The sequence below is a fragment of the Xiphophorus maculatus genome, chromosome 14, assembly GCF_002775205.1.
Source record: "Xiphophorus maculatus strain JP 163 A chromosome 14, X_maculatus-5.0-male, whole genome shotgun sequence".
Classification (NCBI taxonomy): Eukaryota; Metazoa; Chordata; class Actinopteri; order Cyprinodontiformes; family Poeciliidae; genus Xiphophorus; species Xiphophorus maculatus.
The window spans coordinates 23,403,344-23,426,407 of NC_036456.1; the positions used below are offsets into that span (position 1 = coordinate 23,403,344).

The 23,064-nt window shown below is 38.5% G+C and overlaps 1 protein-coding gene across 1 annotated transcript; it reads left to right on the top strand.

Annotated features, from left to right (window-relative positions):
* The first annotated feature begins 2,250 nt into the window (after nt 1–2,250).
* On the top strand, nt 2,251–21,367 carry LOC102227468 (RING finger protein 150-like). The gene is made up of 6 exons (XM_005812331.2): nt 2,251–3,349; nt 14,390–14,640; nt 15,335–15,489; nt 17,416–17,512; nt 17,594–17,837; nt 18,752–21,367. The coding sequence occupies exons 1-6, from the start codon at nt 2,890–2,892 to the stop codon at nt 18,868–18,870; spliced, it is 1,326 nt and encodes a 441-aa protein (XP_005812388.1). The 5' UTR covers nt 2,251–2,889; the 3' UTR covers nt 18,871–21,367.
* The last annotated feature ends 1,697 nt before the right edge of the window (nt 21,368–23,064 follow it).

The following is a 23,064-nucleotide window of genomic DNA, read 5'->3' on the forward strand; positions in this document are numbered from 1 at the left end:
TGCTCCTCTGCCGTCTCCCAGCGCTAACTAGAAACAACCAATCAGAGCCAGGCGCTGCTCCTACGCTCCACTGCCAGCTGGTGTGACCCAGAGTAAAACCTGCCCTCATGCATTCCTGTACTGCTCTGAATGCATTACTATTGGTTATACTCACAGTCAGTCACATAATGCATTCAGCCAGTCACTGTGTCTGGAGTGGTAATACAGACCTACTCCAGTTTCCCCAGTCAGTTGTGAGAGGGAGGGAAGCTGTGATGGTTGGTGCTTCTTTCCCCTCCATCTCACCAAACTGATACACAAATCACTATTCACCTCTAATCCGTTGAGTAGAAATGGCGCTTTAACATTTTCATAGAAATTACTCATCTTCTCCAGAGATTCTTCATCCTGTTAAAAGGTTTTATTGGACCTGTGTCAGAACTGGACCTCCCTGTTTCCTCTGTTGTCCTTAGCAGCAACAAGTGGACGATCCAAGTATGACACTCTGGGCTGGACTTAGAGAAGTTGTTGTAATTAAACAAAGACAGCACAAATAAACTATAATATTTTAATTTTTGAACATTTTCATGTATTCCCCACTTTCTATTGAGTTTGTATAAACTTTTCACTGGGATGTCCAACTCATGAGGCATTCTGAGATACTTGGTTCTCTTCTGATCTCCTTTCCCTGTTCTCCATGTCTACCTTTCACAGCATGGCTACATTCCAGCTGCCACTGCACTTCTCTGCACAAGTCAGCATCCAAGTCCACCGTTTTAGACCATCTCCTTCAATACAGACGGACAAAACATGGTAGCTGCACTGAGGTTGAAGCAAACAAATTTACAAATGTATTGTGAGTTTCTTTGTGAATGTGTGTTTCCTTGATTACTCTTCACATAGTTCAAACACCATCACACCTGCTGGAATGCATAAGGAGAACTTCCTTATGCAGAAGGAAAACTTCCGTTTGCCTTCCAGCACAAAGACGTTTTCTAATTGAGCAGGTTCAGCAGAAACAAAACCCAAGAACACTTCCAGTGTTTTAACAGCGCATTCCTCAGACAGTCTGTTTCTAACAAAGTTGTTTCTTCTCAGCGTTTCCAACACTGAGTCTAAAATCAGAAGGTTTACGTAGATCATTGGCTTTCATTCCTAATTTTCAGAATCCACTGTCTGTCATGCTTTAGATATTTCTCTGCACCAGCACACCTGCATCAATGAATGCATTAACCACTAAACATGCAATTAAGTCTAGCAGTCATTAATTTACTTACAGCAGGTTTGTGGGGGCAGGAAAATGCCTAAAACTTGCTGGACTGTGGCTCCTGAGGAATAGTTCTGAACAGAACATCAGTACATAGAAAAATAAATAGTTTGCTAAAATGAAGGTAAAGTTATTTAATCAGTGACTGTAACCATTAAAAATCATGTTTTTTTAAAACAACTTACAGGGTTCCCCCCCCATCTCTTTACATTAGATAGTTCATAGTTCAAAGGAATACATAGAACTTTTACAGAAAGTACCTAAAAATATACAAGCACAGACACAAACATGAGGAGGAAAGCCAACAAAAATATTAAAAATAAAAACAGCGCAGTGTGTAAGAGTCTTTAAATGGAGCTCCTTGGTCTGCAGGAGTCCTCAGGAGAAACTGTCCTTTACAGCATCAGAAAATATGTAAATTATAACTTCTGATGCTCCTCCTACAGGAGTGATTTGGAAACATGAATTAACCATGTTAACATCACAAGAAACACTATGTATGAATATAAGTCATTGATGTGTACAATACAATATAGTTTCAGTCTATTTAATACACCACAATCAACTTATCTGGCGGTTGAAAATGAAAACTTGTCATAGCTTGTCAAACCTTTTTAAATGTCTTACAAATATTGGCTTGTATCATTTAATTCCCAATAATACAGAAGTGCTAACACAATAATTTTGTGTTAGGGCACAAAAATACTATTATTATTATTATTATTATTATTATTATTGTTGTTGTTGTTGTTTTTATTGTTGCTGTTGTTAATGAAACTTATGAATGTATTTGAATTTCTTTGATAAAAGTCCATGCTAATCAAGATGAGTAAAATAAACAGGCATGTAAATATGCCAGATATTTACACGTGGAGAAGTTTTATATCAATGGTCATTTTTATTTTATTATATAAAAATAACGATTATTTGTCCAAAAGATAATGATTTGTAATTTTCCTTATTACTGCTAGGTGGCAGCATTATCGTAATTTAAGCTACATAAAGTGAAAGGGTTTATAGGCCGTCAAAGTAAAATACAGATTTCCGTGTTTTCTCTTAACAATACATGAAATCGTTGAAAAAAAACTCCGTAATTTTAAATATATTTATTTTAAGAAAGCATTATTTCAGCATAGATGTTCAAGTCTTACTCGGCAAATTTGAGTTTGTGTTCGAAATACAAAGAGGCTTTTGTTTTTAAAAGTAACTTCCGGAAGTTCGTCGCCTCGCTTCCTGTAGCTTCACAGTGGCCCAGTCAAAACAATGCAGTGTAGCAGCTGCGAGTAACGTCAGCTTTAAAGAGCAAAAATCTAATTTCTCCACGGTCTCGGTGCTCCGTGTCCGCCCGCTTGCTGTATCACCCCGGCGGGCGTCGGTCGGATCGTGCCCGGGGTTTATTTCACTCCGAGCCGCCATTGTTCGGGATTTAACCGTTTTTGTTTGGCTGGAAATGGAATCCGCTAACGGCTGGCTGACAGCAGCAGAGGGGAGGGGCTGAACGGCGAAGCAAACCCGGAGTTTGCGTCGATAAACTCGGTGAAATAAACTCTCGGTAGGCCGGTGGGTGACATGGTGGAGTAGTAGTGCTCGTCGGCGCTGAAGCTCTCGGTGTCCTCCGACCTCTCTCCCCGGGGAGGACCGCCATGGCGCCGGGCTCTCTGGTGGCGGCCTGCCGCAGTCTGGCCCTCTCTACGTGGCTGCTCTCCTTCTGCTTCGTCCACCTGCTGTGTCTGGACTTCACCGTGGCCGAGCGGGAGGAGTGGTACACCGCCTTCGTCAACATCACCTACATGGACCCGGCCACCTCCGAGGTGCGCACCGAGAAGACGGAGTGCGGCCGCTACGGGGAGCACTCCCCGAAGCGGGACGCCAAGGGGGTGGTGGTGCTGCCCGCCTCCCCTCTGGACCGGCAGGCCTGTGAACCCCACACCCGGTTCGTGGTGCCCTCGCAGGCCGCGGCCGGCTGGATAGCGCTGATAGCCCATGGGAACTGCACTACCAGGGACAAAATCCGCCATGCTGCCGCCCACAACGCCTCGGCGGTGGTCATTTTCAACGTGGGCTCCACCAACCCCAACGACACCATCACCATGCGCCATCAAGGTACGAAACAGAAGCTGGGTTCATTGGGAATCCACTTTATTTCTCTCCATCCAACTCAAACTAACAGGGTGTTTATGACGGCGAAATAGGGCAATTGTAGATAAAAAAGAGGAATACATTTCTGCCAAAACCCCCTCAGAAATCTGGATTATATGCTCAGAAATTTTCTAGAAGAAGCAGACATTTCCAAGTTTGAAAAGTCGAAAAATTTGCTATTTAAAAAAATCTCAATTTTTCTGGAAAAAAAACGTTGAAATTTCAGTTTGAAAAAGTAACAAAAAATGCTAGTAAAAAATTCATAAATCTTCACATTAACCTCAGAAACTTTCGAGAAAAAACAAGGAGACTTTGCTGGAGAAAATTCAAAAAGATTCTAGAAAAACAAATAAACTTGAGTTTATAAAGCCAAAAGTTTGCCAAAGAAAACTCACATTTTAAAATTACTATCAGAAGTTTTTGAGAAAAAACAGAAGGCATCAGTTTCAAAAGTTTCAAAGTAGGAAGATAAAAATAAACCTTTTTTGGAGCAAGAGGAAATATTTTCTGCTGTTCTGCAGATTACAAAGTTTCTTTTTGATATCTGGACTTCAGAGGAACATAAATTCAGCACAAGTTTGTTTCAGTCTGATCTGAGCTTTTTAAACAATGTAGCTTCTGGGGAGGCCTGAAAACTATAACAGATTTTAATGGCTTTATATATTATCCCTGAAGTTATTGCAATAAATAATAATGTTATTTATGCACTGATATAAAAATGAGGACAGATGGGCGTGCCGTGGTGGCGTAGTGGTTAGCGCGATCCATATTTGGAGGCCTTGAGTCCTCGACGCGGCCGTCGCGGGTTCGACTCCCGGACCCGATAATATTTGCCGCATTTCTTCCCTCCTCTCCTTCCCCGTTTCCTGTCAGCCTACTGTCATATAAGGGACACTAGAGCCCACAAAAAGACCCCCTGGAGGGGTAAAAAATTTAAAAAAAGAGGACCGATATCGATATCTGATTTTAATACTGCTACTGTGGCCGATACCTGATATTTACCAATCAGGTATCTCTTTATTGTTTTGATGTGCAGAAACAAATGGCAACAAGATGAAAACAAATATTGGTTGTTAATATCGACCTGGTTTTATTCACCAATATGTTAAAAAAAGGCTAATATCAGCCTTTACCGATGTTAGTGCTGATGCATCATATCTATAAATGTTATTTTGAGACCATTTTCAAGACATTCTCAAAGATCAATAAACTTTAAATTCTCATGAGTATTTAACTGGAACTGGAAGACACTTTTAATATCAAAAATAAATAAACAAAACAGACACAACCAATAGAGTGAATTATGAAATCGCTGTAAACAAAATGATCCTAGTTGAGACCAAAGCACCAGACTGAAGACTTTTATCGTCCAGTTTTTGGTAGAGTAAATCATGCAAATGGAAATCACTGAGCTCATTTTAATTTATCATTTGATTAATTGATGTATTGTAATAAACTTCAGACAGATTTGAGCCGAGCCTGTGGAGCAGCAGGATATTAACTCCTCCGATGTTTCGGCCTCTTCTGATTGGATTACGTGCGGAGCAGCTTGACGTGTTGTTGTCGGTCACGATGCGGCGCTGCGTTACGTAACGGCAGCAGCGAACCAACAGCTGTCTGTCCGACAGCTGGACTCGCCTTCAGCTCCTCCTGCAGGCCTCCACTCTGACTGCTCAGTCCAGGAAGAAAATGGAAAATACTCTCCATTTGTTGACTTTAAATCTAGTTTCTCATGACGTTTTTAGTTTCTTGGAATCCGTGTTTGGAAACTCGGTGAATGTTCCAGTCGAAACATCTGCAGGTCGTTTAGACGCTGTTGAGTCTTCAGGTTGCCGTGTTTATCCACCAATCGTTTGGTCTGGTTTTCATTAAAATCTTCATTACACGGCTTCTTCAGTCTTTTTTCAGATGAATTTCTTTGGTATTTGTTCAAATCACTATGCAGTCAAATCACAAGTGATTAACCTGCTCCTGATGATTTTACATAGATTTATTAGAGTTTTGATTTAATTAAGAGACAAAAATCTGCAAACATAAGGGATAACCTTGAAATATACGTCCAATAAATAAAGTTACTTCAGGTCTGGAGTCATATTTTGAATATTTTAATTAAGAGATGCTCAGTCTTTACGTTTGCAGGAATCTATATTCTCAGAATGATGAAAACACAGAGAAGAGACAGATTAATTTGGATTTAATTTAGCCCACATACGAGTTAAAAATATAAAATGTTTGAGTTTTAATATCAGAAAATGTCTTGAATTTGGTCAGTTTTAGATTTTATAGTCTTAAAAACATTCTTTCACTGACTCTAAAACTTCTTTTAAATGTGTACGCCTATTGTTTTCTACACTGACTTAAAAAAATCTAATTAATTTTGTTTCACCATCTGGTTTTTGTTATCATTTGGTCATTGTTGTGTAATTTCAGCTGAGGTAATAAGTTATTTTGTTTGTAGCAGAACGTTCCTTTAAACCCAGGAAGGAAAAATGTTGTGAAACTGGTTTGTCAGCATTCCTGAAGCATTTCTCTCTACCAGCTCCTTTATGAGAATATATTTAGTTTAATGGGAAACATGGATGTCAACAGTTGGCTAAAACCTGTTGTCAGTACCAGCTATAATGTCTACAGGGTAGGTTGCTAGACAACAAGTGCAAAAGTTGCTGACTCACGTACCAGAGTTAAAAATAAGTGAGATGAATTGATGTTATATTTAGCACAGAAAGTAAAACAGAGCCACCAATTAATGCGTTTTTTTAAGTGTGCCGGATTAGAGGCTAAACGAGGATTTGTGTATAGCAGCCGACTGCAGGCTAGCTAGTTAACAACTATAGAAATCATTTAATACCATAGTTATTCATTGACTATGCTTTATAAGCATAGTTTTACTTTATAAGATCAAAAGAAACTAGAAGTGTTAATATTCTGCACCATAAGCAGACATACTTCTACTAAATTCAACGAAACATTTCTCCATTTTCTGCTTTCGGTTTCCACTACTGTGTTTAAAGTTCAGTGTTTTTATAACGAGATACAGTTTTAGCATGGTAAAATAAAACAAACAAAATCATTTCCACTTGCATGATTTATTGTTTTTTCTTCTCATTCTTTAAAAAACTGAATGATAAAAGTCTTCAGTCTGGTGTTCTGGTCTCAACTGGCCCTTATTTTGAAGGATGATTTTGTGTACATAAACTTCATAATGCATTTTATTTGTTTCTGTTGTTTTGTTTATTTATTTTGGGTATTTAACATTTCAGTGTTAAATGTTCATTATAATTTAAAGTTCATTGGTCTTTGAGAACGTGTTCTTGCATTATTATACCAACATATGTTTAGATTTGATGAGAAAATTCACAACTTACTCAAATTTGACCACAATGGAAAAAATGATGAATCATTATTTGCCCCTTTTTGTTTGTTTTGTTAGATAAAATCAGTAATTTTCCCCTCAGAGTTGGAAAAGCTAATTAAATTTAGGCACGAGTTTCTTTGAGTCACGTCCGGTCGGTAAAATCCAGTGATTACATTTATAGCAGCAAACTGTTGCCTGTTGCATAATATTATGGCTCTGCCTCCCACTCAGTGACACAAATACACTTATTTTTAACCTGATTTATTTGGAGTAGATGTTTTCAGTTTCCCAAAAGCACCAAAATGCTGCTTAATTCAGATATTTCCTGGCTTCTGGATTTAAATCTCGACGAACGTGATTCTTTTTTAGTGGTGAATCTTTGACCTCCAGGTCAGAGTGGGTGGGTGGGTGGATTCCCCGTCTGGTCAGGCCTGCTGGCTGTTAATCCACCTGAAAGCAGACAGTGTGGAATCAGCTGCTTCATCACTTTATCTCTCAGATCAGAGCTGCTCATCGCGTCACACGAAGCTCAAACTGGGACATCAGATCCAGAAACGTCTGATAAATTAGTTCAGGTTTGATTTCTGTTTGGGGTTTTTCTGGACCGCTTGACTCTGTTTAGAAAAAAACAACAACATTCTTACAAAGTCTAACATTTTGAAAAGAAAAATCAACATTTAAAACTTGAAGAAATTGTAAAAATGCCCATACTTCCATCAAAGTCTTAATTTTTTAATTAATTCCAGAAAAGCCTTGGTGTAGAAACGTCTTTCTACACGATGATGATGTCAGAAAACAGCTGCGTTTCCATTACAAGCGCTCGCAAGTTTGTCAATATTCCCACCAGTTTTCAGCAGTTTTTATTCAACATTTCCAGAAAAAACAACAAATTTAAATGTGTCTGTCTCTGTTAGAAGTACTGATTTGTACTAAAACCAAAGTTAACTTTCTTATCTTTTTAACAAAATATTTAAAGAGAAACAAATTCTGATTCAGTAACAAAAGTTTCAGAGGGTTTCATAATAATTCAGAGACAAGTTCTGCGCTTTTTATGTTTCATCTTCTGTGTTGTAAAGTAATATCAAATAAAACTAGAAACATGCATTTCTGTAAAAATGCAGTGTGAACGTTGGAAGCTAACTTCTTCATTTTTACAGGAATTTGTTGAAGTATTTGAGAAAATAGAGAAAAGCGAAATTGTGTTGAAAAAACACATTTTCGTAATCGCGGGTTTTCCAATCTAATGTAAATGCATCTGTTCAGGCGATAAGTCATAAACATTCCACACCGTGTTCCTCCAACTACTTCCTGTTTTCGTCTTTGTGGTTTTTGCCAGTAGTAACATCTGCTTGTTGATCATGTGATGTGAAAAAAGTTTTTCTACTGCAGTTTTGCAAAAGAACCATCTCACCCTAGTACTAAAACTTTTAATACAAAAACAAGAGTTTTTACAAAATTCGTGTTTCCATCAAGCAAATTTATTTTCAGTATTTAAAATTTTTAAATTTTTAAATTTTAAATACATTATCAAATACATGATCAATAAAAAAGCAGCTATTGAGCCAATCCATCTTCTCTAGGGGTTAAGTTTGCTACCGGTGATATTTGGTTCTTAAACTACAAATCCCACAACAAGTACAGACGAGAACTGGCCCAGTTTGCAGCCATGTTTGAAACCCGTCTGCAGTGAAGTGTTCAGAGTAATAGGTGTCACATCTGATTTCTACTAATCTCAAAGTGCAGGATGGTCTGTTGACGCCTTTACTGACCAGGTTTACTTGGATTTCTGCAGATCAAGGGAACATGAATCAAATTTTACGTCTGAGTTTCTGGGCTGACAATAATTTACACAACTTCTTTTATCTAGTGATTTCAGCAGATAAAATAAGATGTAAAAATTTTTTTTCCCAACAGCTGTAAGCAAACTAATGAAGTTTGGGATTCTGGAATGTTTTTGCAACTGTTGGAAAATGATTCGGTTCTATTCCTAAAGCATCTGCAGCCTAAATGGTTTGGCTTTAAACCGACAGTACGATGCTGAGCAGGAAGTGTGGCCTTATTTACTGGAGCCAGATAAAATCTCCTGGTGGTAAACATGACAGATTAAAACAGGACTGAGCTGCATTCATGAAGATGATCTAAAACAGACATTTTCAGGGTTCCTGCAGGTTCCAGATCAAATTTAAGACTTCTTAAGACCTTTGTGAATAAAATTTAATATCTTTGTCCCTTGTTTTCACTCGCATGGTTCTGTGACTGTAGGGGAGGAAACTAATGGGGAAACGCAGACTGATAGATAAAGATTAGAGACACACTTTAACTACGCTGCAACAGTTTGTTGCACTTCAACCTTCCAAAATGTGAATTAGCAACTTGAACTTTTTCCCTCCTTTCAGATACCTCAACACATTTCTGTAAAAACAAAAAAAGTTACCTTCTGACATTCACTGCATTTCTTTCTAGTTTTATCTGATGTTACTTTACAAAAGAGAAGATGAAACAAAACATGCAGAACTTGTTTGAAACGTGAAACGTCTGTTACTGAATCAAAACTTGTTTTTCTTTATTTTTGAAAAAGATGAAAATGCAAATCAGCACTTCTAAAATAGAGCCTAATTTAAAGTTGTTTTTTCTGAAAATGTTGAGTAAAAACTCAGCTGAACAACTTGTGATTGGATTTTTTGGGCGACAACATGACCGCCTCAGTCGGGTTTAAATTAGTTTGGCGATTATATAACTGCTGTGAAGGACCTCACGGTTACACAGGAGCGATATTGATCCCAGGGGAATATTTTTAGGTCAACACCAATCAATGTTTTTGTTATTTTGCTCAGTCGATACGAGTTCAACGTTGGCCTCCAGGGATTTGATCCAACTTGTGCTCTTCCAGTCTCCACTGAGAGCAAATACAGTCTCTGCTGAGCAAACAATCAGGAGCTGCATCTCGTCTTTCTCGGTATTTACTTTTCCTGTAAATACTGGAGTCATAGGTGAGACTCAGAGATGGTAACATAAACCTCATAAAACACCACCAAACTATCACCTCAAACAGGACACGACCGTTAAACACCGGCTCTCTGTTCGATACTTAGTCAGTTTGAAGTCAAATTAAAAGGAAAATATGTTTAAACAATGACATTTTGCTGCTTGTTTAAAGACTAATTTGGGTAAGAAAACAAATCAACCAATGAACATTGTTGCGTGCGGTCTCCAGGCAGAGTTTGTCGAATAGTCTTCGGATTTTAAATTGTAGCCATTTTGTTTTTTCACTTTTTATAGGATATTTGTGGCATTTGTCTTAATTGAATTTGGCCAAACACTTTAGAAAGTTTAGTGGTTTCCTTCCTTGTCATTGAGCGTGGTATTTATGTTGACTTTCTGACTTTTTCTGTGAACCTACATCCTTCATGTGGAACAATAAAAAACTGAACTGATTGTTCTTTATTACCCTTTTCCAAATGTTGGTCCGTTTAATGCAGACTAAAGGTGGCAGGTGTGACTTTAATAACACAACTGTTGCTGGAGTCCTCACCTTCCTAAAATACTGCCATAAAAATGGCTGCTAGAAAAAAGTGTTAAGAGGTCTGACAATTAAATCTTTAATAATTAGTTATTATCAAGTCCACAGTGAAGAACACAACCATGTACAATTGATTTGTCACAAAATCCTCATGAAATGTATAACAGTATATGATCTTAAAATGTGTATCGTAGGCATGTGGAGAAGTCGATAAAAGAAAAACGGCCCAGCAGTCAGCCCTGAGGTTCTCCTTAACTTTAAGGTGAAAGAATCTGAAATTGTTCTCACACAATTTACTGTAATACAAATAAAGTTATCTCTCCATACTAACTTCTCGTGTCACATGACACATCTGAGAACTTTATAACTGACAGCCATTTTGATAGGTATCCATAACTACCTATTATTACAGTTGCTATGACAACTATTAACTGTGTTATGACACGTTCTCTGTCTCATATGGATGGATCCTGCCTGCAGTGATTTTATGTATTTTTTTTGCACATTCATCAAGAGTCCTCATGTTTTCTCCTTGTTGGTCTGGAAGACAAGCTCATCTACGCTTTGTGCTGCAAGATGGCCGTTCAGTGGCGTGGATCACTTCTGGTTCAGACTTGTGGGAACTATGTATACTTTAAATATTCAGTTAAATATTCTAATAAAGTGTCAACTCATAACAATCAGAGGCGGGCGGAGTACCCAAAGATTGTACTCGAGTAAGAGTAGCACTACTTCAACACCTTTTTATTCATGTAAAAGTAAAAATGTATCCGTCCACCTTTAACTTTCCTGAGTCTACCTTGTTTTTAAAATGTCCTCCATCTCACTTGGTTTGAATTATTCCTACAAATGTCAAAACCCCAGTGAGAGCATTCCTTCAGTTCGCCTGTTTCTGATTAAAGTTTTCCCTCCTAGTCTCTGCCCTCATGTTGCCTGTGTGCTGCACACTTGTTAGGACTTGGTGCATTTTTCTGGTCCAGCTCACATAGACCTGTTCTTACGTGTCTAAAGCTAAACTTCTGCAGACTCTGTTTGTCTGTGGAAGCCAGTGTCGCTCCGGGATATTTTCCGCCTCTCTTTGGTGTTACATCAGGATGTACGGAGTCAGGCCCCAGTCACAAGCTAAACCTCAGATTTAAATCTGAAACAGCTGAGATGTGGTCGACAGATTGAATTTTCTCCTCAGACATTTGGGACTGAAAGGTTTTAAAGTCTGATTTCGAGCGAGCAGCTGCAGAATATCGAGCTTATGTTTAGTCTCAGAATCATTGCCACCCTGACCTTTGTGCCAAATGATTTGTCTGCAATTGTATTTTAAAACTTCCTCTTTTACTTTAACTTCCTGTCTTGCTATTTATCACCTTCTTTATTAAAGTATCACTTTGTAGAGTCCAACTCCTTGAGGGTCACGTGATAAAATGAGTTAAATAGGCCTTTAAAAACTCCAGGAATGCATGAAGACGTTCAACACTGACCTCAGTGATTTGCTCTAAAATGACAGGAGTTTGGCTGTAATTACAGCATCTAAAATGGTTAAATCAGCTCTGGTTAGTCTCAGGTGTTGACACAGTTTCAGTTTCTTGATAAATCAGTTTATTCCTGTGGAAAATGTTGGATCCATTCAAGCCTGTTGCTCCTGGTCATTTGCAGACTTTGGTCTGCACACATCATGGAGATCAGGTCAGAGTTCAGCCCATTGTTACATCTTTCTGCAAGCCTGGAAGTTTCTAAATTAAAACTGGAACAACAGGAGACAGAATGAGAAGTAATTCAACGAGGAAGTCCCCCCTCCGCTCACAAAAAACAGCGTAATAATAATAACATGTTTAGCGAATATTATTTACCTATGTTATTTTTTTATGTTCCATATATATATTTATACATTAAAATGATGTTCCGTATCTGTATTTTTTTGTTAAACTGGTGTCCCTTATTTATATTTTTGTGTTAAATGGTGTTCCGTATCTGTATTTTTTTTGTTAAACTGGTGTTCCTTATTTATATTTTTGTGTTAAATGGTGTTCCGTATCTGTATTTTTTTGTTAAACTGGTGTTCCTTATCTATATTTTTGTTAAACTGGTGTTCCTTATCTATATTTTTGTGTTAAATGGTGTTCCGTATCTGTATTTTTTTGTTAAACTGGTGTTCCTTATCTATATTTTTGTTAAACTGGTGTTCCTTATCTATATTTTTGTGTTAAATGGTGTTCCGTATCTGTACTTTTTTGTTAAACTGGTGTTCCTTATCTATATTTTTGTGTTAAATGGTGTTCCGTATCTGTATTTTTTTGTTAAACTGGTGTTCCTTATCTATATTTTTGCATGAAACTAGTTTTCTGTGCCTGTATTTCTGTGTTTAGCTGGTTTTCCGTATGTGGAGCGGCGCTGCCTGCGGCAGTCTGACGGGACTCGCTGTAAAACCTGCTGCAGGATTACAGAAATCCTGTGAATCGTCCTCAGAGAGGCTTACATAATCTCGTGTTGAGGCTGAATCCTGAAGCCGATCGGTCCGCTGGAGTGAAACCAGGCCACTCAGCGCGTCGCCCACCATGTTGGCTCATAAAGTGTATTTTTAGAGCGGTGGTCGCCATGGCGATGTGGGGATGTGTCAGGCTCAAGCTGCTATTGGATCAGTGAGCGAGGTGATGAATGTAATCTGTGTCCGATTGATTCAGAGGTGAAGAGGAGAAACGGTGGAAACGTTTCCCAGAGTTTAATGCGCTCGTCAAAATATTCCAGTAATGAAACTATAAACCTGAGATTAAAACGTTTACACTGTAAAACACACTGAGAGTTCATGGAAATGAATCAGTTTATAATATGAGCGACAAACAACTCAGTATGAATCTGTTTAGTAGAAACTGGGGTAAAGATTTTAAAATTAAATTCAAAACACCCGCCGATCTCAAACAGATATTAAAGTTTAGACTTTTGTTGTTGATTTTACTTATTTATTAGGAATATTTCCACTTTAAAATGTGAATATGGTGAAGTTTCACTGCAGCGCCTGAAGAAACGTCTTTTCTGATCGGTTTCTGCAGCCTGACGTCCAGATTTGGCCGGACTGGTGTTGCTGGGTGTCGGCTAGAAAACGTCAACATTTAACAATCACAAGCTGCTGCTACAAAAACATTTATGTGTAGCTGATTAGTCAGATTAGTTTATGTTCACAAACATACAAGTGAGATTACAGCTGCTGAGACTAAATGAAGCTAAACTCGGTTTGCTCTTCAGAATCAGTTGTTTATTTAGTTTATTATTACGAACTGAAGCCTTTCTTGGAGTTTGATGGTTTATATGAACGGCTCATCGCTGAGTTTAAAGGCTCTGGATTCAGTTCACTGTGAAGTTTAAGATGCATTAAAGGCTTAAAAGTTCATCTTTATTGAACTCAGCTCTGCTTTCATAATCAATCATTTTATCCTCCAACAAAGAGCTGGTAGTTATTACCCACAATTTGAACTCAAGCTGAGTTGGGTAAAAAAATAAAACTTTAAATATTTCTGTTCCTCACTCATCAGAATCTGAATAAACTTTTTTTATTTGAGTTGAATCTGTTAACTGGCAGCACTAAAAAAAAACACCTAAAAAATAAAATCAGCTGCTGTTCTTGAACTTTTTGGATTACAAGGAAAAGCTTGGTCTCTTTAGAAAGATATTTTTATTTTCATAGATGCAGCCAAACATGTTTCATCTGTAATTAATATGTAGTTATTATGTTTGTATCACAAAAAAACTCTTTTTTTTCTTAATTTTTATGAAACTAGACATGAAGTGTTAAAGGTATAGACTGGAAAATAAAATAAAACAGAATGTAAAGCCTTTACCATTCATGTTTCAAGCTATTAAAATAAATATAAGAAAAAATGGAAGTAAAGAACAATTTAGTTCCTTTTTTAAAGTAAGAAAATATTTTATTGCTTAAAATGCAAAACAGTTCAAACATCACCTTAGTCTCAAGTTTTAAAAAAAAGTGTTTTTAAGGTATTAGTAAATATTTTTATATTATACTTCACTTTTGGTCTCAAATTTAAATTGTGAAAAAGTTTTTATAACATTTCTAATCTAATCTTCCACGACCTTTCAGAATAAAACCAACAGGAAGTGACCGAGCGTTTCCTTCTCTCAGGTACAGGCGAGGTGGTCGTCATCATGATCCCGGAGCCGAAGGGTCGGGAGGTCGTGTCGCTGCTGGAGCGCAACATCACGGTTACCATGACGATCACCATCGGCACCAGGAACCTGCAGAAGTATGTGAGCAGGACGTCGGTGGTGTTCGTCTCCATCTCCTTCATCGTGCTGATGATCATCTCCCTCGCCTGGCTCGTCTTCTACTACATCCAGAGGTTCAGATACGCCAACGCGCGCGACCGGAACCAGGTAACGGGTTTATAATTAATCACAGCCAACAAAACAACCAGAACCGAACTTCAGAAAATGCCTTTATCTCCAATACATAAAAACTGTCAATAATGGGGAAAAACTATAACAAACTGGGACCATCTGGTCTGTTTATGAAATTAAAATATACTGAAATCAGAGATATAAAGACATTAGTTTTGTGTTTATGAATCTATCGCCTTTTCAAACTTTTGTGAAATGAAGTTTTTTGAGTTATTTTTTCTCACGCAAGCAATTTATGTCAACTATCGGTAAATTTGGCTCTTCCTCACAAAATGGCGACAGCAAACGTTGAGATAAAGCACCAGTCAGATATTTTATTATTTATTACCCAAACAAAGTAAACATAATTATAATACAATACTTGGGTTAACTTTTAGATCCAAACTTCAAGAAGAGTAAGAAAACTAAAACTAAACAAACTAAATATTTAACTAATAAAAACAAACACCCTCCAAGAACTAACTAAAACTGAAACAAACAAAAAGTCACAATGAAATAAAACTAAACTATAATGAAAAACCCTGGTTTGCACAGAACCAGAAAACGGGTCAACAGAACCTCAGAGTTCCCACAACACAGCCAACCAAGTGTTGAATAAACAGTTTCATCCTCTAACGATGGGAAACAGTTAATCCTCGACGTCGTTCTCTCTCCCGTTTCCCGTCTGCAGCGTCGTCTTGGCGACGCGGCGAAGAAGGCCATCAGCAAACTTCAGGTTCGCACCATCAGGAAGGGCGACCAGGAGACGGAGGCCGACTTCGACAACTGCGCCGTCTGCATCGAAGGCTACAGGCCCAACGATGTGGTCCGCATCCTGCCCTGCAGGTAGAAACTCAAACTTCCTTCCTTCAAATAAGAAATGCTGGAAAAGACTTTTAACTGAATGAAGTCTGAGTATTACGATCCTCTACAAGGAGCTGCGTTGGTTGTTTGAAGCTTCAGGATGGATCAAGTTGGTCAGAAGTGAAGATGTTTTCAACCCAGAGGATGTTTTTAAAACCTCGTGTGACAAAAACTAACTCAAAGGGGACGTACAGTATTTAGCAAAATTCACGTTTTTATGCTTCCATTTGGGTCTCAACTGCCTTAAAAACAGCTTAAGCGCTTAAAAAAAACACCCAGCTGGGTTTTGGTACAAGTTCATATTTTTTGGTGGCTGGAAAATGAGCAGTTTCAAATGTTACAAATCAGCAGGTACTGCACCGTTACCCAGCATGTATTTATTTATTTATTTCGGTCATCTTTAGAGTTTCAATACAAGTTAAAAATAAAAAACACACATTACTGACAAAAGAAACAACTGAAAGAAAACAGTAAAAACAAGAGTTTTGTCATCATCTGGAAACCATTGTTGGTTGTGCAGAAGGCTCTACTAATGCTTTTCAGATATATATGGTTGTATAACTGCATTTGTTTGCAGCCATTTTCACATGCGAATGTAAACGCTGAATTGGGGGAGAGTAACTATCACATAAAAATGTAAATACTTAGAAGAACCAAATGATTCATTGATGTTTTCTACCTTTATATTTGTTATTTGGTGTCGGTTCTGGTTCTGTTGGGCTCAACAGAAACTCTTACACCCGACTTAAAGCAACCAGCTGCGATGTGGGAATCCCGAGGCGTTCCCAGTCCAGATGTGATCTCTGTGGTCCGTCTCCACCCAGAGCAAACAGCCGGTTGGACGTCCAGGCAGCCGACCAGAACCCAGAACGTCCAGGAACATTTCGCTCCGACTTCTCTCCCATCTGCTCAGACAATCCCACCGACGACGACAGAAAACTTTCTTTAAAGCTCTAAATAAAATCGCTTTGGTCACAGAGAGATCAGGAAACGATCTTCTGATGTAGTTGGGTCAGGGTTAAAGGTCACAGATCAGCAGTGGAGCTGCGTTAAATATTTGAAATCTAAATTTCATTTAGGTGATTTTCACGTTTTTGAAAAAGCTTGACAAGCAAATTGTTCAGTTTATAATAAAGTTCAGTTTAACGTTTGATTAAGTTTGGAAATTCATCCCTTCACTTTAACACAATTTGTTTTTATTGTTTCAATGTCATGAATATTTATTATTCTTAACGGCTCAATGACTTATTGACCTGCTCAATTCAGATGAAGGTTGGCTTATATTTTATACTTTAAACAATGTTCTTGAAATTGAATTAAATTATTGTTTTGTTGTCAGATCAGTCGATTACGACAGCAAGACATTTTTGATGGGGAAAAAAGGAGAAAACTTCAGCCAACAAACTCAAATTTTGAGAGTAATCTGGTAAATTATTTAGAAAAAACAAGAGTTTTTTTAGAGTTTGAAAAGTTGAAAATTTGTTAGAATAAAACTCAAAAACGTGGAAATTCCTGACGCTTAAAGGTTGACAGTTTTACACTTTTGAACATTTTCAAAAGTTAAACATTTTTGATTTTTGAAAATCAGAAAATTGAAAATTATTTCTGAAGTGTTTTCTTTTTTATTTCCTATTTTTCAATCTCAGAAATATTCTTTGAGATTTTTTTAATCTATTTTGGCTCTAATGCATCGTTTTAATCTGAGTGAGAAAAAATTTCAAAACAAATTTAGTTTTATCTTGTCCTGCTGTAAAATGTAGAATATTATCACCAGACATTAATACAGTATAAATATCTTTTATAATAGTGAATTTGGTTAATTTGTGTTTTCTTTCCAAAGTGCTGGAAAAGTTTGAATCCGTACCTTGAAAGTTTTTGAGAAGTGCTTGAATTTTCCTGTTTTCTCAGACATCTGTTCCATAAGAGCTGCGTGGATCCGTGGCTGCTGGACCATCGTACGTGTCCGATGTGTAAGATGAACATCCTGAAGGCCCTGGGCATCGCTGTGAGTCCGGCTCCTCTCCGCTCGCTCCGGTTCTGGTTCTGTTCTCATTTCAAGGTTTGACCGTTTCCGTTTTCCTCCCAGCTGAATGCCGACTGCCTGGACGACCTCCCGCTGGACTATGACCTGGCGCTGGGCGGCGTGGGGATGGGCGGAGTCGGCGCCCTGGCGCTGGAGGCTGGGGCGTCCAGCGACGGGACGCTGAGCGAGGGCGGGTCCTCGGTGGTTCTGGACCCCGGCGTCAGGCGGGTCGGGCTCCCGCAGGACTACCAGGACCCCGACCCGCTCAGAGACAGCCCCGTGACGGCCACCACCGACACCCACACAGGTTGGACTCTCACTCTGCTGGGCGTTAGTCAGAGTTACACTGACACCCGGTGGCGGTTCTGAGGCATTACAGAATCAGAACCCAGTTCATTGTGCAAGAGAGAAAATTTAAATGCTCTCAAAGGCAAGTCAAATAAATAAAATAAAAAATTTGCATGTCTCAATAAATATAAAAAATACAGTAGGAACACAAACAACTGGGAAGTTAAGAAAAAATAAATAAATGTTGATCAAGTTTTAGATGAATTATCTGTGTTCAGGGAAACAAGAGCTTAAACATAGAAGCTGTTTTTAGTTGCTTTACTCCAGGTAGCAACAGAAGCTACTTACTTTAGCTTCTGTTAAATACCTTATTGATAGAGGTGCACCGATTTATAGGCCAGCCGATTTCCTTAATTTTTTGAGATTGATGATCGGCCGATTTTTACTTATGAAGCTGATTTTATCCACTGATTTTATCTCTTGGCAAAGATCTAAGAATCAACCACTGTGGTCTTTTGCTCTTTGTTGAGAGGTTTTGACTGACCACCAAGTTCTGTCTGCACGTTTATAATTAACAATAGTGACAATAGTGTTGCCAACAACTTTCTTGCTATATTGAGCAACATTTCCGACAAAAAAAAAAAAAGGCAGTCGGCAGGATAAGCTTTTTAAAAGATGAGCTTTTTAAAAGATTGGTAACAGGCTGGAAAACTGCAGTCGGTGCAGCGATACTTATTAATGTAGCTCTATAGCTTTAGCGTCAGTTTTTGCTAAATGCTGTTGTTTTAGCGCTTTAGCATTAGCTTCTGCTATACACTATGTTTGTTTAGCGTCAGCAGGACAAATGTTTATGGTTAGTGCAGCTAATGTTTTGGCTAGCGGTACCACTGCTGGTTCTGGTGCTGACTTCATCTTCATCTCCTCGTCTTCCAGGTGAGCTGCAGCCGATGGCGAGCAGCGCCTCTGTGGCATCGCTGGTCATCGCCGTGGAAACCGGCCTGTCGGATGAGGAGGGGTCCATGGATCGACCTCATATGGGTGCCAAATCCTGAGAACAGCCCAGCAGAACCGAGCCAGAACCAGGCCAAAATAAACAGGACCTCATTGAACCAGAAGGTCCAGAGAGACTAGAACCATCTGACATAAACGTGCTAACAGCCTGGTTCTGGATTAGGCCCGTCTGGTCCAGAACCACGAGGCTCGACTGGGATGGATTCTTGGAGCGGACCCGCTCAAAGGAAGCGGACGTGTTTCAGTTTTCACCTTTGATCGTTCTTGGTTCTTCATCCCGACTCCGCCTGGTTCCGTCCCCAGATGATCCAGTTGGTTCCGTCAGCAGAACCCAATCATTCCTGACAGAACCCATCCGTCTGGTTTCTCCAGAGTTCTTTCACAACGAGTCTCTCCTTGCTCTGGTTCTGGTTCTCCAGATTCGGACCGCCTCTCTCTGACATTTTGCATCGTCTGACTGAAAGACTTTGATCTCAATCGGACTCTGATCGACCCGGCAGTATTACTCCTGCAGTATTGAAGACCCGCCTCCTTCGTTCGGGTCAGTTTGCTCCTTGACCTCTGACCTTTTCTGAGTTCCGGTTTCAATTCTTCCTCTGTCGTTTCTGGAGCGATGTAGGAATCAACAAAGTTTTATTTAAAACCTGAAGCACAGATGAAAGGAAGAAGAAGAAGATGCTGCCTGGATCTCTAAATCGGTACCAGAACCAAACCTGGAGCAAACGTTGAGTTTCTCAACTCTCCATCTCCTTTAAACTTCGGTTTCCACCACAGGAACTCTTGGTGCTTTTGGACCACAGCAGGTTTCCTTTGGAGCCAAAATCCCGTCGGGTTTCGGGTTCGATCTCATTGGAAATTCCTCATAGAACCCGTTTGACGTCCTGTTGGACCGCCGTGGATTTCCTGTAGTTTCTGGAGCAAATTCCACCTCGTTTTGTTCAAACCAGTTCTTTACTATTTGAATATTCAAATAATTAGTCAAACATTTAAGATGTGATGCAGAAATCTGTGATTATTTGAGCCATTTTTCATCCCATCAGCTCCTCTGATGCTTCGTGTTTATTAGCAAAACATTAAATCTGCAGAAATGTAACAGAAAACGATGAGGCAAGATAAATATCTAAAACCTGCCAGTTTCCTAAAGAGTTTATCTCATTAAAAACAGTTTAACTTTTAACATGCTTTAGGTGACCAGCACCAATAGATAACTGGCTTAACGAGCCTAAAGTTGATAAATTAGCTGATATTTGTGATAAATTTCTGATAGTCCTCTTGTTGATCAAATCTGTCTAAAATATAACTCTGGAATTTATTGGTAAAACGTAAAAGATGCTCAGATTGTTGGGAAAATGTCAAAATTTGTTAAATCCACAGAATATTAAGAATATTCTATATTAAGAATAATATATTAAGAGTAATCTATAATACTGTTGGTTTTTAGGTACACAGGAATTTTTTTAATGTAGTTCCTTGATTTAAAGGTTCCAGTTCTCTGATCAATTAAATCAGTTTTGCAATAAATTAACATTTTTCTGAGGTTTTCTGCTGAATTGTTTCTTGTTTTTATGGTACGAACCGGTTGCAGCTTGGAGGATTAAACAAAACAGCAGCGAGAACTTTTAATTTAATAAGTTATTCTTTCTAATAAAGAATAATTTTAATCCCTTTCCGGGTCTTTTGAGCGCAATGCTAACGTTGAGCGTAATGCTAACGTTTAGCGTAATGCTAACGACGGGATCTTCCTCGGTGAATTGCCGGGGTAATTTAGCGGTACCTCTCCAGAACCGTGTGGTCCAAAAGCACCTTCAGCTTTGCCTTGCTCTTCTCGCTCAACGCGCCTGCGCCGTCATCCTGCTGCCTTTTTCTACCTTTCACTTCCGACAATCTGCTGGTCTGGACCGCCGCCGCGTTATTCCCCCCCAGAAACACGGACTGCGAGTGAAAGGTTCCCGGTTCTGCCTCGACCCGTTCCTCGTCCTGTAAATATGAAACGGGTTCACCTCGCTGTTTGTTCGCTCCGGACGTTTTCGACGAGAAAGAAAAAGATTGTCGTCTATTTTGATACCAGAGGAGACGTTTATTTTTGTAACGAAGCAGCAGAGACTGATTTATCCGCGCCGTCCGACCCGCCAGCAGCCCGGATGGTTCTGATCGGGCTGGTTTAGATGTTCAGTATTTGTGTAATTGTACATAAAAGCTTGTTGTTGTTTTTATTTCCAGAGCTTGTTTGGTTGAAACCTGAGAGAACTGAGCTCACCTTCATGGAGGGAAACGAAGAAGCGACTTCAGCGGAAACAGTTTCCTTTCGTATTTGTCTGTTTTCCCGTCTCAGTGCTTCTGTTTCCTGTGGGTTCGGTTCCTCTCAGACTCTTTCTGGACTTCTTTCTTTGCTTCAGCGGGTTCCCGTTGTAAACACTAAGTAATTTATACTCTGTGAAATCAGAGAGCTTGTAAGAAATGACGAATTTGTACGAATTGTCTTGGACAATTTTCAGCGAGAAATGTTTTAATTAAAGTCACCTGCTTTGTGTTGTGAGTTTCCTCCTTTACAGAGTTTTTATTCCGTTTCCTCATATTTTTATTTTTTATTTTTAGGGAAAATTAAAGAAAGTAGAGTTTTAAAATGTCACCTAGAATAGAAATAATGTTTATTTAAATTGAGTTATACAGGTTCACACAAAAGATTGAAAAGTCCTAAAATATATAACAAACATTTATATTAATAATATTTTTACAATATGACTAAAAAATTCTGTCATCAAAAATACCTGAATCCAAAGTTTAAAAAGCTGAAAATTTGCAAAAATAAAAACAGAAAAGTCAGATTTTTAGATTAATGTCAGAAATTTCCATGAAAAGAACTTTGACATTTCTGGGTTTCAAATGTCAAAAATTTCCTACAAAAAACTCAAAACTTTCTAGAAAGAGTTTGGAAATTTCAGAAAATTTCCAAAAGTAGATTTTTTTTCTGTGGTGCAGTTGATAGCACTGCTGCCTTGCAGCCAGAAGGTTCTGGGTTCGATTTCCGGCCCGGGGTCTTTCTGCAGGTTCTGGGTTCGATTCCCGGCCCGGGGTCTTTCTGCAGGTTCTGGGTTCGATTCCCGGCCCGGGGTCTTTCTGCAGGTTCTGGGTTCGATTCCCGGCCTGGGGTCTTTCTGCAGGGAGTTTGCATGTCCTCCCTGTACATGGTGGGTTCTCTCCGGGTCCAAAAACACTTAACCGAGTCAGGTTGGTCTGTATAAATTATCTTTAGGTGTGTGTGTGCGCATGTTACCTGTTTGATAATTGAATTTATGTTTAGTTTGCAAAGGACAAAATAAAATGCAGTAATTTCTTCCTATTTTGGTGTGAAAATGAAGCTGCAGCTTCATCCGTCCATCGGGTGACAAACTAAACTACCACACAAAAATACTTGGTTAGATTTTTTGTTTTTTGTTGTAAATACAGAGCAACTTGCCTCCACTAACTGCACAATTAATTATTTTAGATTTACAAGAACAGAAGCGAATATCAAGAAATGTTAAATTTGAAAACTATAACTTGCAGTCGGTTAGGAGAGAGATTTCTTAAATATTTCAGGTTTCCTGAAAGGTCTGAAATTACTTTTAGTATTTTTTTTATTATTATTTTTTATAGGCTGGATAAATTTAGCAGAAAATGCGGTGAGTGTAACTTTTCTCCAAGCTTAATTTCTAAAACATAAAGATCTCAACCAACCAGAGCTGCTTTACACATTATGTACCAACAAGGTTCTGATTTACTTTTCCACTACAAACCTTGAATTTATCTTATATTTTTGTCTCAGAGACCAAACACTTCAAAGCATTTGTGTTAATGAAGCTCTGATGTTTTATTTTTTGTCTTGGCTTCTTGTACTACTCAGCCTGTCCACATGGTGGCGGTAGGTGCAGCATTAATTTCAGTATGATGGTCATTTTGTGATTAAAAGTTAAATCGGGGAACTATTTTATTTTTCCACTTTATTCAAATAAATTAACAAATATTTATCTATGTGGTTGTTTTTTCACAGTAATGACACAATTACTGTCATTGTAGTTTTCAGTCATTTTTCTGTTTCATGAAATGTCCAAAACAGAATAAAAATTATTTCAGATATTTTTTGTCACAAGGTTGGAAACAGTTTTTTTTTTTTTTTTTTTTTTTTTTACACAAGTTTCCACAAATTTCAACATTTTGTTGAAGAAAATGTATCCAGTTTCACTTTGATTTTCTTT

Bases quoted from the DNA above. Each gene is read 5' to 3' on its own strand.
- LOC102227468 (XM_005812331.2), top strand. From the start codon at position 2,890: ATGGCGCCGGGCTCTCTGGTGGCGGCCTGCCGCAGTCTGGCCCTCTCT. The intron at 15,490-17,415 runs GTAGAAACTCAA...CTGTTTTCTCAG, and splicing joins GTCCGCATCCTGCCCTGCAG to ACATCTGTTCCATAAGAGCT. The intron at 17,838-18,751 runs GTTGGACTCTCA...CTCGTCTTCCAG, and splicing joins CACCACCGACACCCACACAG to GTGAGCTGCAGCCGATGGCG.